This window comes from Heterodontus francisci, chromosome 23 (assembly GCF_036365525.1).
Source record: "Heterodontus francisci isolate sHetFra1 chromosome 23, sHetFra1.hap1, whole genome shotgun sequence".
Lineage (NCBI taxonomy): Eukaryota > Metazoa > Chordata > Chondrichthyes > Heterodontiformes > Heterodontidae > Heterodontus > Heterodontus francisci.
Window position 1 is genome coordinate 46,120,864 of NC_090393.1, and position 17,633 is coordinate 46,138,496.

A 17,633-nucleotide genomic window follows, 5' to 3' on the forward strand; every position below is an offset into this window, starting at 1 on the left:
AATAAGTATGGAGAATCTTGGGCATAGAGCAAGCGAGAAACTCCGGAGACCAACCATCGCAGAAGAGGAAGACCCTGCGTGAGCAACGCGGCGACGACGTAAAAGAGAGCGAGAACGGACTGCCTGGCCAGCGTCAGCTCTCCCCTTTTTCGGGTATTATCCTTTGTTTTCTGTGACTAGGTCAGGGAAAGATCAGAGGAACCTAGTGGGTGTGCTTATCGATTCTAGCTAGCTGTATAACCCAGTTTGAGTTGCATGCTTTTGTCTAACCAAGTGTATAAGCCTTATTCTTACATTGTACAACAACGTGAATAAAGTAATAAAAACAAGAAATGCTGAGTTAACGTTTCGGGTCAGTGACCCTTCTTCGGTGGGGGAATTGAACACAAAAGTAGGGAGGTTATGCCTCCACTATACAGGGCATTGGTGAAACCAGTACTGGTCTCCTTATTTAAGGAAGGATATAAATGCGTTGGAAGCAGTTCAGAGAAGGTTTACTAGGCCAATACCTGGAATGGGCGGGCTGTCTTATAAGGAAAGATTGGATAGGCTAGGTTTGTATCTGCTGGAGTTTAGAAGAATAAGAGGTGACTTGATTGAAACATATAAGATTCTAAGGGGTCTTGGCAGGGTGGATGTGGAAAGGATGTTTCCTCTTGTGGGAGAATCTTGAACTAGGGGTCACTATTTAAAAATAAGGGGTCTCCCATTTAACACAGAGATGAGGAGAAATTTTTTCTCTCAGAGGATCATGAGTCTTTGGAATTCTCTTCCTTAAAAGGCAGTAGAAGCAGAGACTTTGAATATTTTTAAGGTAGAGGTAGATAGATTCTTGATAAGCAAGGGGGTGAAAGGTTATCGGGGGGTAGATGGAAATGTGGAATAATCAATTCAGCCATGAACTTATTGAATGGCAGAGCAGGCTCGACGGGCTGAGTGGCCTATTCCTGCTCCTAATTCATATGTTCGTATTTAAGTTGGTTAGGAAGGCATATGGGATACTTGCCTTTATCAGCCGAGGCATAGAATATGAGAGCAGGGAGGTTATGATGGAGCTGTATAAAATGCTAGTTAGGCCACAGCTGGAGTACTGTGTACAGTTCTGGGCATCACACTAAAGGAAGGATGTGATTGTCCTGGAGAGGGTGCAGAGGAGATTCACCAGGATGTTGCCTGGGCTGGAGCATTTCAGCTATGAAGAGAGACTGAAAACGCTAGGGTTGTTTTCCTTAGAGCAGAGAAGGCTGAGGGGAGACATGGTTGAGGTATACAAAATTATGAGGGGCATAGATAGGTTAGATAGGAAGAAACTTTATCCCTTAGCGGAGGGGTCAATAACCAGGGGGAATAGATTTAAGGTAAGGGGCAGGGGATTTAGAGGGGATTTGAGGGAAAATGTTTTCACTCAGAGGGTGGTTGCAATCTGGAACGCACTGCTTGAAGAGGTGGTAGAGGCAGGAACCCTCACAACATTTAAGAAGTATTTAGATAAGCACTTGAAACGCCATAGCATACAAGGCTATGGGCCAGGTCCTGGAAAATGGGATTAGAATAGTTAGGTGCTTGATGGCCAGCACAGACATGATGGGCCGAAGGGCCTGTTTCTGTGCTGAATAACTCTATGACGCTATGCATTAGACAATATTGTACATATGGGTGGCCACAAGAAAGTCCAGGAGGGAGAACAATGAAGATGTTCCATGAGTATAGGAAATGCTTTACCATAATTGACAACTTATTAGTTCACATTGAGAGAATTGTTATTCCTACTTCAATGAGATCTGATATCTTAGATCGATTACACCAAGGCCAGAACAGCGTGAACTGCTGTTGACTGCCCAATTTCCAACTAGACTTTGGCAAAGGCTAAGCATGGATTTACTCATGTTTGGTGGGAAGTCATATATCATCATTATCAACTACTTTTCCAGGTGGATAGAAGTCAGACGATTACATTCTACGACCACCCAGGTAGTTAACAGAATCCTTACAGACATGTTCGCGACACATGGGATTCTGGATGAAATATTATCAGACAAAAGACCACAGTTCACGAAAGAATGTTTTAACCAGTTTGCTGTGAAAATGGACTTTCAGTATCTTACAAGCTCACTGAGGTGTCCACAGTCCAATGTGGCAGGAGAATGAGGTGTGAGGACCATAAAATCTTTAATGAAGAAAAATGAAGATCTTCCTATCTCACTCCTAGTTTAACATTCAATGCCACTGCTGTGCGAATTATCACCAGCAGAATTAGTAATGGGAAGGAAGTTAAGAACACAGCTTCCAGTATTGCCTCAACAAATAATGTCTGCATTGAAGACTCAAGACTACGAGAAAGTTTGAGAAAGAAAAAACTCCTACAGAAGGAAACAAACCAGGAATTACAATAGGAGATTTCAAGTGAGAAGCTCACCCAAATTAAATAGTGGTCAAAAAGTTTGGATATGTGACCTGGAACAAGGAGGCACAGGAATTAATAAACATGAGGACTATCAGCGATCGTATGTTATACAAACAAATGAAGGGAACATCGGAAGAAATTGGAGGAATATCATTCCTATCCTGCAGAAACAACAGCCAATAATCCATCTGCAATATCCAGATGAAGATGAGCAAACCTAGTCCAAACGAAATGGAAACAAAAAACCAAGTCAGCAACCCAGACTTCCTACAAAGACAACTGATTTTCCCAGATTACATTCAGATCGGGGAGAGTTGTCAAACCTCCAACAAGACTGAATCTGTAAAGTCAGAGACTTGGGAGGAGAGAGATGAGTAAAGAAGTCATAAATGTATATATGTTTGGAAAAATGTTGGATAAAGACTTGCAGAGAGATGTGGTATAAGAATGTAAAGAATTAATACCGAAGACAGTGAGAGAGATCCCTCCCACTTTATGAGCTATGATGTACAATCACATGAGATAGGCTTGAGAAGAAGGTACAGCAGCACGAAGGATGCTAGCTTAAGTGGCTTGCGGTGAGTGTTTTTCTTAACTGTAAACAATAAAGAGTTGTTAGTTAACCTTGACTGGAGTCTAAGATTTTCTCTACAACACCCGACAATGCTACTAATACAAACCCAACAACACAACATTCATCACTGCATCACTAAACCTGAGAGCCCTTGCAAGTGACATCTAGCACATAAAGTTTCAAGAAATATGCCAAATATTTTTCAAATTTAATGCACACCTCACTTCAAGTGGTGCAAGCTTGCTTTACCCAGACATTGAGCCCACAGAAAATCCCACCCTCCAAAGTGGTGCGCAGACAAATCAAATGCTACTAACCTGCAGGCAGTTCACCCATGAGATTTAAGTGCGGCCCAAACATCAAAATGCTTCTGTCCTCTAGCTGCTGACAAAAGGCTTGTATTCCAATTGCCCCAACTCTGCCCATCCGATTTTGACCACACCTGAAAATCAACCTTTGCAGTGGTCTCTGCTACTGAGTTGTCTGAGCAATGCTTTGAGTAACCCATGATGAAAATCGTGTGTTCTGCATGTCATAGTTGACAACATTTTCTACAAGATGATCAGATGCATTTAGCCTTGCAATACAATACCAGCAGCATGAAAACATAAACTTCCATGCAAATACAAGAGTGTTTTCATTGTGCAGATTGTAGGCTGTAGACAGAAAGCAACAGCAAGGCAACAAGATTTGCTATCAAGTTAAAGGAATGCCTTTGAACAAAGGAGATAGCCTCCGCCACTTATTCCTGCAGCCAGTCTATTTGGCCTGAAATGTTTTGGTTGCTTGTAAATGCAGCTGCAGGCCATTGTGTCAGGCACACGCAAGGCCTGCTCTTGGGAACCTGCAGCTTTTTGTTATGCAGATGCAGCAGGCAGCAGGCTTTGCTTTTTGTCAGAAGGAAAGCGAGACAGAGAGAGAGAGAGAGAGAGAGAGGCGGGAGAGAGAAGGGGAAGAGACGTTGTACTCAGCTGACCAAGCCCGCTCCAACGTCACATATTAAATGAGACAAAACAAGGGAACAGCTTAGATGCTGAATGCACACTGCTGCTGCTTTTGTGTTCTCAAGAACCTCGCTGCCCATTTCTGACAGCAGGTGCTTAGTTACAACTGCTAAGCCCCGGACAGCATAGCAATGGCTCTTGTGTTGCAAGTCCATTGGTGATTACCTGCTAAAGCAGCTTTCTCTTTGATTATAAACTCGTTTGATCTCTTTAATAGTAACTGCCGTAGATTGGCATCGCATCTGGCTGAACCGACTCGAAAGAGAGATAGAGGGAGACAGAGTGGGACACTCCAGCACTGAGGAGAAACTGTCTTTGTGCGACAGTTCCAATAGAACAGATAGGTGGAACGGTTCAGTAGCTGGACAGCTCCTTTCCTCGGCTGTCTGAGAGCGTTTGTGTATTTGTGTGTGAGTGAGAGAGCTCCACACAAAGCTCCGGTCTCTCCTCGCTGCATATCCTCCGGAAGACCAGCGCATAGATCATGGCCAGCGTGCAGCAAGGCGAGAAGCAGCTCTTCGAAAAGTTCTGGAAGGGAACCTTCAAGGCGGTGGCCACACCCCGCCCAGAAAGCATCATCGTCGCCAGCATTACAGCTCGGAAGACTCTGAGCAAGTAAGTGTGCATTTTCCCATTTTTGAAAGGAAAGGTCAGAACATTGCAGGCCACAAGTACATTGGCAGGCTGTTGTAGATCTAATTGACCATCTGCTATAGTTAGCACTAACCTACATACTGAATCTGCTCATTCACTCTGCCTATTGGAAATGCCTGTTGTTATCCTGATAAGCCTGGTCTCCCTGTCCATGTACCGCTTGCGGAAATGTTCAGAGTAGATGAGCAATGACACTCCGGAGGTGACGATGAAAAACATTAGTGAAGCTCGAGTGGAAGCTATCATCCTCATAGATAAGAACAAAGGATATCCAAGAAAGGACAAGAATACTTCACTACTTCAATTCAAGTCGTCATATTTTTAAGGGAATAAAGTTCATCATGTATTCTTCTCAGACTGACCATATTTTTAATCCATAAAAGTTTTATTAACCCTGAGGTCTTTGGGTTAAGTAAGATTGATAGCCACAGTGGGTCAGATTGTTTACTCTTAAAGGGCGAGCTGGAGTTTAACAGCTATATGGGTGAAATCAAATAAGAAGAAGTATGACAAGAACATGTGGCAAATGTTATCCACAAACTGGATTTCATCAAAAGGTTTGATGGTTGGAGGTTTTGCTGAATGATAAAAAAATACGAAACTATATTTCACCTGGTTGTGATCAGTATATATTCATGGCTATCCGCGTGTTACAACAGAGACCAATTAGACTGTGGAAAGGTGGTACTCCTGTTTGAGCTCAGATTCATCTGTGTCTTTAAACTATTCTATCAAGCCAGGCTAACCAGCTGAGATGTACCGAGCTGTTTACAACATGTCTCCAGTGACAACATACAACCATTCATTTCAAATCAAACACACAGTATGAAGTAACAGCAGACACAGTCAAGCAAACACCTTTTTTTTTAAAATGGAAATGCTATAAAAAAAAACAATAACTCAAGCCTGGGAAGGAACACAATTTGCTTCCACTTTCATTTCAGCTTATTTTGCACTATTAGCTGAGCCTGCGTTATAAGACAGCGCTGATTACTGGCTGGTTTAATTCTCTTCTACTGCCCTACACTAAGGGTGGCAGGAAAAGCTTACCAAGAAATAGGCTACTGTTGTAAATAGTCCCGCCAACACATTCCCTTTACCCATTGTTTGGACTGGGTTGTAGGGAAGGTTCAGTTTAGGAGAAGAGTCTTGTGTGATTCAGTTTGCGGTGACCAGTACAAATTACTTATAATAGAGAAAGGATTACAGTGAGAATGGGTCTGTGTTCAGATTCCTGAGGCATACTTGGAGTTTACTCAGAAATCTTTAACTTAAGGGGAAACATAGCCATCTGGTTTAGTGTATCGCTAGACTAATAATCCTAATTAATAAATGTAATGGTTAGCTTGTGGGATATTTCCCATGATATACTCGTTAATATCAGAATTCTGAGAGCAATTAAAGCAGCATAAATACTAAACCAATTCCAATAAGGATGCATACAGTGAATGTTCTATGTTGATCTTTCTTTTGTAGCACTCTACAATCAATACATTAGTTTGTGCGTGTGTGTGTGTGTGTTCCTGTTTGTTGTGTTGCTATGTCATTGGAAGTTCATTTGAATCTGCCTGCAGACTCCCTGCAGCACGCAGTTTGGCAATTAATGCTGGCTCTCTGACCCCCCACTTATATATCTGACTTAACAGTGACACTGTATTCAGCACTGCTACAGCTGTCAGGTCTCTTCTGCCATTGTATCTACAAGCTGTTTCCTACCAGCCTGGGTTCATTAAAAATTCAGCTTATTTTGTGAGAGGAGGCCCAGGCATACAGCAGATGGCTTGCAGGCTGATACTAAGTCTGGCTTTTCTCCTCACCCTCAACAGATGCTGCTTAACTTTGATTTTAAGGGAGACAGAGCTGCAGAGCAGTTTAAACGCAACTTTCACACAAGTTATTTTTAAAAATATACATTGTGTGGGCGCTGGTGGGGAGGACAGGGAATTAACACTGTGGATTACTATTAGCTTTCCTACCGAAGGAACACAATGTTCTCAAGCATGTATTGTACACTAAGAAATTGATGGATTTTAAAATCATGTTCCTTGTTGAAATTTGCACGTTTATTACATTCTCTGCAGATGCAAAGTTGTTAGCATTTGGCACTTCGCTGAGGCATCCGTGAATGGCTGTTATTAGTAACATCCTCATTCCTGCTACACAATGACTAAGAAATGACAGATAGGACATACTGTTTTTGTGAGATGTATGCATATCTTTTTTAAAAGGCAAACACAGCGATGTTGAAAATACAATAAAGAAGATGATACCTTTTTCTGGACGACAGGTTCAAGTGCTGCCACAATCTAGGATCTGAAGTAGGGACAGAGGGATTGTTTAGTCTCGCTCCACTCCAGAATGTTTTCAGCCACAAATTTAACTTGGAAGTATGAACCATTCCTTTCCACATTATAGCAAAAACCGTCCTTCTGCCCACTGGATTTCACACTGACACTACAGTAATGGGTTCTGGCTGAGGGTGTCACTGCACTCTGTCCTTAACAAGGTAGTCACTCTTCCCTGTGCCGATGGAGGCCCCCTGTAGTGTGGTGACCTGATGTCATTGCGCAGCTTGCCCATCCTGCAGGTCTACACAGCCGCTGCACATTCTAGTGCCTGAATTGATGCCACTGGATGGTAGCATACAAGTACATAGCATGCTTGTTCGATGTTCCTGTCTCTCCTGCTATTTCATGAGCCCAGTTCGTTTAAATGGATTAGTGCATCTGCCAAATTATGAGAAAAGGAATTTCGAACAAGCCCAGTAAGGGCCCAAACACTACCACCCCATAGCATAATTGTATGACCCAACTTTCATTTAGGGGTGAAAATTATTTCCTAAACAGTCTCGAAAAGACCGAACTTGACCTTACACATGCCAATCTGATTGAACGCATAATGTTGTCACCTCTTAAAGATATTTATTGGTATTTCACAATTATATTAACATTGAATAACGCTGGCACTGTAATTTGACCAGAGTCAATTCACAGTTTTTACAGCACCATAGCTTGCAATTAAAAGACATTCTATCAGTTCTGAAAACTTCTAATTTTCATTTTATTTTCAGGCACCATGTAGTGTAAACAGAAGATGAGAAGTTGTGAAATATTGGATAGCCTACTGGTGGCGTTAAACATGTCTCACTCACATTTTCTTCACCCGTGAGCTAATAGGCCACCTGTTTTTGCATAGTAGTGAATCCCATGTCTTCTCATCCTGCATCTACTATATAACTCTACTTATAATACTTGTGTGTTTAAATACTAGTAAAACTAATCATACCTGCCCAAGTACAGCATCATAATTGTATGGTGACACACAAAGCAGTCTCAAATAATTTACTTGGGCTGTAAAATTTTCAAAATTATTCATTTAAATATGTTTCTCTTTTATTCATAACAGACTGAAATATATTAGAAACAGGGCAACTGTGAGAAGAGATCAAGGGTTATATTCATTAGCCTGATCATAATCTAATTCGGAGTTTGTCACTCATGAGTTATTTTATCATAGTACATGGACAGTTGACACCTCTATTTCAGTAAATATCTGTATATATTATCCTTGTTTTCCATATTTCAAGTTATCTCTTGAACTGCTCACAGCCCTCCTTTCAGATTCATACCTTCTCTGACTCCTCCAAAGAAACTTCTTCAACCTTCGGTCATCTCCTCATCTTTTGTCCCAATTATTGTTCAGCATTCAATCTTACCCCTCTTTGTAAAGCACCTTGGGGCATTTTTGCTATGTTAAGTTGTTATAACCATTGTTTTATGAAGGGAGCTACAATTATTCAATCATTATTATCATTAACGAATTATTTCCTTTCTTCTCAACTGAGCTGCCTGTGCTATGCATCACCCTCAACTTAGAGGGTAACAAAAAGAAAAGAACGACTTGCATTTGTATAGTGCCTTTTAAGACCTCAGGATGTTCTAAAGTGCTTTACAGCCAAATAAGTATTATTGAAGTGCAGACATTGTTGTAATGTAAGAAGCGCGGCAAGCAATTTCTGCACAGCAAGGCCCCTCAAACAGCAATGAGATAATGACCACATCATGTGCTTTTTTAGTGATGTTGGTTGAGGGATAAATATTGGCCAAGTCACCGGGGAGAAAGCCTTATGTCCACCTGAGAGGACAGAGAGGGGTTTGTTTTTATGACTCATTTGAAAGACGACACCTCAGACTGTGCAGCAAACCCTTGGTACTGCACTAGTAGTGAAGCAAAATATTGCCAGGCCCAGACCAATGCCACCATGTGACAATCCAATAGGAGATTCACAGAAATAAAATGATCCCAACAGGAATGGACCAATTCCCTCTTAACTTGGATGTTGCTCAATGTCCCATATCCTGCAGCATCCGAGACTATAGGAATGAGGTGGGTTATGAACATCACCAAAACTGTGTGGTTTCACAATTTCCAAGTAGAGGCATAAATTAAGTAAATTAACTTAAAAGAAGCCTATTCTTATCTGTCATCAAGATGGAATGCTTCTTCACCTCATTAAGCTTTGTTTTAGGAGAGAAAGGCCAAACTCTCCTATCCAAGGGATTCAAACCCATGACATCTGGTTGAAAGCCAAATCCTTAACTGCTGAATGAACTAAGCATCCCGTATATGATGCAGATCTAAGCAACACTTGTTTTACTACTTAGAAAGGCATTTGTCATCATTAAAGGAGGCAGTCAGACTGACACAGTCTCTGGGTTTTAATGTGCAATTACTTCATTTATAGTACATAACAAGAGTTCTCATGTAAAAAGAACAGCTTCAAAGTGTGTTTTCTTTGATGTTCAGAATGGGAGCATTTTGCTTTCAGAAACTGTTTAAGTTTCCCTTTCCACTGTTCGATAATTTGTCCACTCCAACAGTTACATTTCTCAAACAAGAAGAGCAATGTTGCTTTTTCCCCTAATCCACTGATTTTTATAAGAAATTGTTTTCCCATATTTGGGGTATTGGCAAGGAATGCAAGGAAAGTAATGTAAAATCCTGTCAAAATGATTTATGTCTAAACTTTAGTTGAGCAATTAGTAATTTTAGTACACTCTTTTGGTTTCTTCCCACTCCTATCCATTCTTCTTCTTCTTTGGCCTCCTTGTCTCGAGAGACAATGGGTAAGTGCCTGGAGGTAGTCAGTGGTTTGTGGAGCAGTGCCTGGAGTGGCTATAAAGGCCAATTCTAGAGTGACAGACTCTTCCACAGGCGCCGCAGATAAAATTGGTTGTCGGGGCCGTTACACAGTTGGCTCTCTCCTTGTGCTTCTGTCTTTTTTCCTGCCAACTGCTAAGTCTCTTCGACTCACCAGACTTTAGCCCCACCTTTATGGCTGTCCGCCAGCTCTGGCGATCACTGGCAACTGACTCCCACGACTTGCAGTCAATGTCACAGGATTTCATGTCACGTTTGCAGATGTCTTTAAAGTGGAGACATGGATGGCCAGTGGGTCTGATACCAGTGACGAGCTCGCTGTACAATGTGTCCTTGAGGATCCTGCCATCTTCCATGCGGCTCACATGGCCAAGCCATCTCAAGCGCCGCTGGCTCAGTAGGGCGTATATGCTGGGGATGTTGGCCACCTCGAGGACTTCTGTGTTGGAGATGCGGTCCTGCCACCTGATACCAAGGATTCTCCGGGGCCAGCGAAGATGGAATGAATTGAGACATCGCTCTTGTCCAGGCCTCGCTGCCGTAGAGCAAGGTACTGAGGACACAGGCTTGATACACTCGGACTTTTGTGTTCCGTGTCAGTGCGCCATTTTCCCACACTCTCTTGGCAAGTCTGGACATAGCAGTGGAACCCTTTCCCATGCGCTTGTTGATTTCTGCATCTAGAGACAGGTTACTGGTGATAGTTGAGCCTAGGTAGGTGAACTCTTGAACCAGTTCCAGAGCGTGGTCGCCGATATTTATGGATGGAGCATTTCTGACATCCTGTCCCATGATGTTCGTTCTTTTGAGGCTGATAGTTAGGCCAAATTCGTTGCAGGCAGCCGCAATCCTGTCCATGACTCTCTGCAGACACACTTCAGTGTGGGATGTTAATGCAGCATCGTCAGCAAAGAGGAGTTCCCTGATGAGGACTTTCCGTACTTTGGTCTTCGCTCTTAGATGGGCAAGGTTGAACAACCTGCCACCTGATCTGGTGTGGAGGAAAATTCCTTCTTCTGAAGACTTGAACGCATGTGAGAGCAGCAGGGAGAAGAAGATCACAAACAGTGTAGGTGCAAGAACACAGTCCTGTTTCACGCCACTCAGGATAGGAAAGGGGTCTGATGAGGTGCCGTTCTGTTGAATTGTGCCTTTCATATTGTCATGGAATGAGGTTATGATACTTTGTAGCTTTGATGGACATCCGATCTTTGCTGACGAGGTCAAAATCTTTGGTGAGATCAATGAAAGCAATGTAGAGGGGCATCTGTTGTTCTCGGCATTTCTCCTGTAGCTGGCGAAGGGAGAACAGTATGTCAATGGTGGATCTCTCTGCTCGAAAGCCACACTGTGCCTCAGGGTAGACACGCTCAGCCAGCTTCTGGAGCCTGTTTAAAGTAACTCGAGTGAAGACTTTCCCCACTATGCTGAGCAGGGAGATTCCACGGTAGTTGTTGCAGTCACCACGGTCACCTTTGTTCTTATTGAGAGTGATGATATTGGCATCACGCATGTCCTGTGGTACTGCTCCCTCATCCCAGCACAGGCAAAGCAGTTCGTAGAGAGTTAAAAGTATAGCAGGCTTGGCACTTTTGATTATTTCAGGGGTAATGCCATCCTTTCGAGGGGCTTTTCCACTGGCTAGAGAATCAATGGCATCACTGAGTTCCGATTTTGTTGGCTGTTCGTCCAGCTCATCCATGACAGGCAGAGACTGGGCTGCATTGAGGGCGGTCTCAGTGACAATATTTTCCCTGGAGTACAGTTCTAGGTAGTGCTCCACCCAGCGGTCCATTTGTGTTAGTCAGTGATTATGTCCCCTGATTTAGATTTGAGGGGGGCAATCTTCCTGATGGTTGGCCCAAAAGCTCTCTTAATGCCATCATACATTCCTCTGATGTTTCCGGTGTCGGAGGCCAGCTGAATATAACTGCATAGGTGTTGCCAGTAGCCATTTGCGCAGCGCCTGGCTGTTCTTTGTGCAGCGCTTCTGGCTGCTTTAAGTGCTACAGATGTTAACTCACTGGGGGCTTTCTTGTGGTTCAACAGGGCAATGTGCTTAGCGGCTATGACAGGTTCCAGCTCTTCAAAGTGAGATTGAAACCAATCTGTGTTCTGCTTCACACGTTTGCCATAGGTGGTTATTGCTGAGTCATAGATGGCGCCTCTGATGTGGGCCCACTTAGTCTCTGCATCCCCTGTAGGAGTGTTTTGAAGGGCTTTTTCAAGTGAATTTAGAAACTTATGTAACAGCTGTGGATAAGAAATTCTGCTCGTGTTGATGCGCGGGTGGCCCTTCTGCTTGGAGTGATGTAGCTTCTTTGGTTTGAGTCTAACCTTGCTACACACCAGGGAGTGGTCAGTGTCATAGTCTGCACTGTGGAAGCTGCGTGTGCTTTGAACGCTGTTTAAAGAGACTCGCCTTGTGACGATGAGGTCCAGCTGGTGCCAACGACGTGATCTTGGGTGCCTCCAAGAAACCTGATGACAGGGTTTAGTATGAAAGAACGAGTTGGTGATGCAGAGGTTTTGATAGGTACACAACTCAAGCAGTCTCTGTCCATTCTCATTCATCCTTCCAATGCCATAGCACCCAAGGCAGGAGGGTCATGGTCGGCCCCAACCCTGGCATTAAAGTCCCCCAGTCGGAACAGATGTTCGGTATTGGGAATGCTACTAATGATATTATGGACTTTCTCGTAGAACTGGTCTTTAACTTAAGATGGGGAGCAGAGTGTTGGAGCATAGATGCTGAGTAGGTGTACTGGACCGGAGGCAGTGAGCAGTCGGATGGACAGTATGCGTTCCAAGCCATTTGAAGGTGGCTCTATCATACTGAGCAAGGAGTTTCTGATGGCGAAGCCCACTCCATGCTGTCTTGGTTATTCAGGATCCCTACCCTTCCAGAAAAAGGTGTAGTCTTGCTCTCTTAGTGATCCGTTCGCAGGGAGGTGTGTCTCCTGAAGTGCTGCAATGTCCACATTGAGTCTACTGAGCTCGTTGTTAATGATGACGGTCTTCCGAGAATCGTTGATTTGTGTAGGGTCTTCCAACAGGCCAGGACACATAGTTCTGACATTCCAGCTTGCAAAACGAAGGGCTGGTACCTTCTTTCCTTTTTTTGTCGTGCTGTTTGGTGTGGCGTTACAGTCCACTTGTCGGGCAGTGACCCTGAGCTCCAAGCACCCGTTGAAGCAGGTGGATTGTGGCGGGACAGAACCTTACTGACCGGGGGCTGCCCGGTTTGAGGCCGGTGGTAGCTGTCCAGTGAAATGCGATGACCTCTCCCACCGACAAAGGCAACCCGTGGCGCCCAATCTCTACGCCAATTGAGCTGGGCTTATAACCCGTAACTGCTGCCTTCTGTGTTGTTTTGGTCGCTGTGAGGCGACTATGGACTCCTATCCATTATTGTGTCTTAAAGAGGCATCATCTTCATGAAAGAATGTTTTGCACTTTTATCATTTATAATACAAAAATGTAAGATAATGTAGATTGTGCCAAAACACCTATCGCTTGCACATCATGTTATTATGAAGGAAAAGACATATCTCCACTACTCATTTCCCTTCCCAAATCAAGGGTTTGTCAACATCTTAAGAGCACCAGAGCCAAAGACAATAAAAAGCCATTCATTCCTCCAGTACTCTAACTCCTCGAGGCTACCATCCAACTACACTTTAAACTCCCTAATGTTGAAAGTTGACAGACCCAAAGATCAGCCTTGGAAATCTTATTGTTCCTAGCTTACATCAATGATTCAGATTCAGAAACTCATTGTAAGGTATATAGAAGATGCAACATCGAAACAAGCCATACCTTCTTCATGAGCAAGTAACCTTAATCACTTTTTCCTGTCCTGTTCTCATCTCACTTTATCCCCTTTTCCTTCATCCCCCTATGAAATCTAATCTTGAATGTTGACATAGACTCTGCTTCAACCTCTCACTCTGGAAGTGAATTCCACAGTATCACAACTCTCTCTGTAAAGAAGTTTCTCCTGTTCCCCTTTTCCAAATATCTTGCATTTATTGGAAGGAAGGAGCATAAGAACAGGAGTAAGCCATTTAGCTCCTCGAGCCTATTCTGCTATTCAATGAAATCATGGCTGATCTGCGGCCTTGTATCTTGATCTTTAATCTTGTACCTCTGACCCCTTGTTCTATACCTATCAACTGTCTATCCTGTCTCATTCTTCCATAATTTTAAACATTTATATCACATTGCCCTCATAATTTACATTTGTATTTCCTCATACCAGGCAGAATCTTAGTGAAGCTGCATTGTAACCTTTCTAATGCCTCAATGTCCTTTCTATAGTGTAAAGTTCAATACTGCACAAAATACTCTAACCTCCTGTTAAACCTTTATATAGGGTCAGCCTTTATATTCTATACCTCTTGTGATAAAACCTAGAATCCCATTAGTTTTTACTACCTTATCAACCTGAGGTGCTGTCTTTAATGTCCTGTGGACCTGTACCCTCAACTCCCTCTGCTGGCCCACTCTACTAAACCTACTTCCATTTGGAATATAACTTTTCCTGTTTTATTTTACTAAAATGTATTACCTCACACTTACTGACATCGAATTTCATTGGCAACTTTTTTTTGCCAATTCCCCGTTTTATCAGTATTAGCTTCCTTTGTTCTTCTAAAAAATTCTATCTTGATATTGTCTGAAAATTTCTATACTGTTCCCTCAAGGTTTGTATCCAAATCATTGATATACATAGTGAACAGAACTGGCCCAGAACTGAACTACTACTCTGAAAAACTGCCTTTAATTTCAATTCACTGTGCTTTCCCTATAATCTGTTTTTAATCCAGTCTGCTGTCCTCCCCTTAATTGCATATCCCTTAATATTCTCTAATAATCTCCCATGTGGACCCTGCCAAAGCCTTTGTTAACATTCACGTACACCGCATATCCCCCATCTACCATGTCTGTTCCCTCCACAAAGAATTTGTAAGCTTTGTCATGCACAAGCATGCTTTTTGAAATCCAGATTTACTACATCTAATGTTTCCTCTTTATCTAGATTTGATCCTTAAAGACCTAAAAATTTCTCCACTGCAAATGTTAAAATAACTGACCTGTAAATACTTGGATCTGCTCTGTCTTTTTAAAAATGGTACTGTATTGGCCACTTTCCATTCCTTGGGCTCACATCCACACTCAATAGGGAGTCTTTTTAACAAAGCCCATGGGCTGCATTGATTTCAATTGGGCGGGGTGTAAAATGGACAATAACCCAGACCTGTCCACTTGCTGCATGGTACGTTGGGTTAAAATTGCCCCCATAATTTCTAGGGCCTCAGCCAAGTCGTCACATTTGCACCAAACTGGAAGGTTGGGAACATTAAATCAAAGCAGCAGTTGGGGACCTGTAAAAACGTGTCAGCTAAATCTGTGAATAGAAAGAACAGTGGCAGATGAATGCAATATAGGATGTAAGTGTTAAGTGTTCCAGCTTCGAAAAAAAAATAAACAGTATAACTTTACATGAATGCAGAAATAGTTAAATTGGAGGTCAAAAGAGATGTGCGGTTATTAATAGGCTCAGCACTTAACATGTCACATCACTTTGGAGCAGGAATCAATGAAGCAAACAGAAGGCTGAACTGTTTTGAGATAATCAGTAGAGCATAAATCAGAAGATGTTTCACTGAATCTGTATCATTTTGCAGATGAGTTGTAGCTTCCTCCATATCAATGTTGGTAAAACCAAAGTCATTCTTTTTGACACCAGTAGCACTTCTATGCCTGTACCAATGGTTCAATTTCCTTATGTCACAGTTCACCCTGAAATATTGAGTTACCTTATCTTGCCCTATACAGAACTGGTTTTGAATCTGTTCGCTCCAGTTAGATATTTAAGCAAAACAGGCAGATTACAGATATAACAAATAGACAGTACACACCAATCTCACAACCCTTGCAAAGCAACTTTGCCATTACAGCACCAATTGAAACACATGCCAGTAAGATCTAGTTGAATTTCTCCCATTCCACCCTACTGTATACCCTCAATGTACCCAGTGTCACAGCTATCCAATTAATAAACTTGAAGTTGAGTTCCCCATTTTACCCATTGTACATTTTAAATGTACCAAGCACTGTCCCTGCCTATTCCATTTACTGTTGAAGTATTTCTGCGCTGGACAGTTTTCTACTTTTTTGTGTCAATGTCAAAACACTCTCATTTCACACATGACTTGAAGCAGATGCAAAGTATAGCTCCCTCTGTCCTGCTGTAATAATGTGGCTTCTTTCATAACTCAGAGGGGCATCCCCACCATATCAGTGCATCATCTTCATTTCCCACATCTGCCTTCCGAGGATGACTGACAATTCCTACAAAATTATAGGTAATATAAATAAACTGAGACAGGTCAATCACTTCACACAGATGGAGGAGAGGAATCTTCCATCCTGTCTCTCTGGGTTGGATTCAAACTTAGGACCCAGATATAAAAAGACAGCATGCTAAGGTCTAAGCTGCTAATTTTAAAATATTTTTACAAACTTATATATTCTAAAGCTTAAAAAATGAGGCCAGAATATTGTCAAAATCTTTTTTGTGATCTGAATATTAAGGATAAAATCTAATCTAAAAAACTGAAACAAACTGATTCTAGATACAGCATGACCAGAAACTATCCAGTTTAATGTGATTATTTGATTTGCTTACACTTTCAACAACCTATTATTTTGGCAATATATGTCAGAGAATTAATTTAAAATGAGGGCGCTATACATAATATTTATTCTAGTTGCCGATTTTAGGGGCTTTGAATTTGCTTTCCTTAGTGGCATCTAAAAGTTCAATTCCTGACAGTCTAACAGGCAGCGGTATATGTGTTTGATCCTTGATAGTCTAGGGTCAAGCATATGTTCAATTTTTGGGAGTCTGGGGACAGAGCATGCATCTGACTCCTTAGCAGTCTAGTGGCAATATGTACTGTGCTGCTGAGTGGTCATTTAAGAGTTTGCCTCTAACTGCCTGGTAGTCGACACATAATGTGCAGTTGAGGTTCTCGACATCCATTGGCATCTTGTATTTGAGTTCTTGTTAGTCTAGTGACAACATATCTCACTCCCCAGCACACTATGCTTGTGAATTCTCTGTCAGTCTATTGGCAAAATGTGAGCAAGTCCAAGACACTAGGTTGGTTCTCCAATACTCTCAAAGCAGCACTCATCCTAATGAGTGTAACAGCAAATTGTGCAACAGCTCCTAGCAGTGTAGAGTAAGCTCTTCCTATGACAGCAACCCATCTGTATACCTTACGTACAGCATGTTAAAGCATTTGAGCTGCTGACCTTCTGCATCTGAAGTTTGCATGCCTCCAAATTCTCAATCCGACTGGTTACCATCTGGCCAAATATTTAAGGCTTTTTCCTCTAAATAAAATTAGACACTTTTTTTTTCTAAATGAATAGTTCCAACTGACTATTTAAATGTCACAGTACATTACAGTATAGACCGATGTTACTGCACTAGAATATTTCTTCGAGAGGGTAAGTGCCAGACAATTTCTACCAAATTATAGCTAATAGAAATAAACTGACAGCTGGCTCCAAAAATGCATGATGGTTACATCAGCTGCCATGGAAAGTCAACTTTCAGCACGAGAACTACACATACACTAGCAAATCTCTCATAACAATGCTCAGGGTAAGCTGAAGGATTCTGATCTTTAGAACAGTTAGGTGTTTATCCCTAAAGTGTGACAGGGAAAATGCTAGAGAAAATAACCATGAAACTTTCAGGATGGTTTTCAGCTTTTGTCTTATTTTGACTAAAATTAATCCCAAAAGTGTAAGCTTTAAG

The 17,633-nt window shown here is 42.1% G+C and overlaps 1 protein-coding gene across 1 annotated transcript in view; it reads left to right on the top strand.

Moving 5' to 3' along the window:
* Positions 1 to 4,466: 4,466 nt before the first annotated feature.
* srrm4 (serine/arginine repetitive matrix 4) overlaps positions 4,467 to 17,633 on the top strand; it is a 352,241-nt gene continuing 339,074 nt past the window's right edge. The window contains exon 1 of the mRNA XM_068055188.1: positions 4,467 to 4,597. Coding sequence (XP_067911289.1) covers positions 4,467 to 4,597 — 131 coding nt within the window. The remainder of the gene's footprint in view (positions 4,598 to 17,633) is intronic.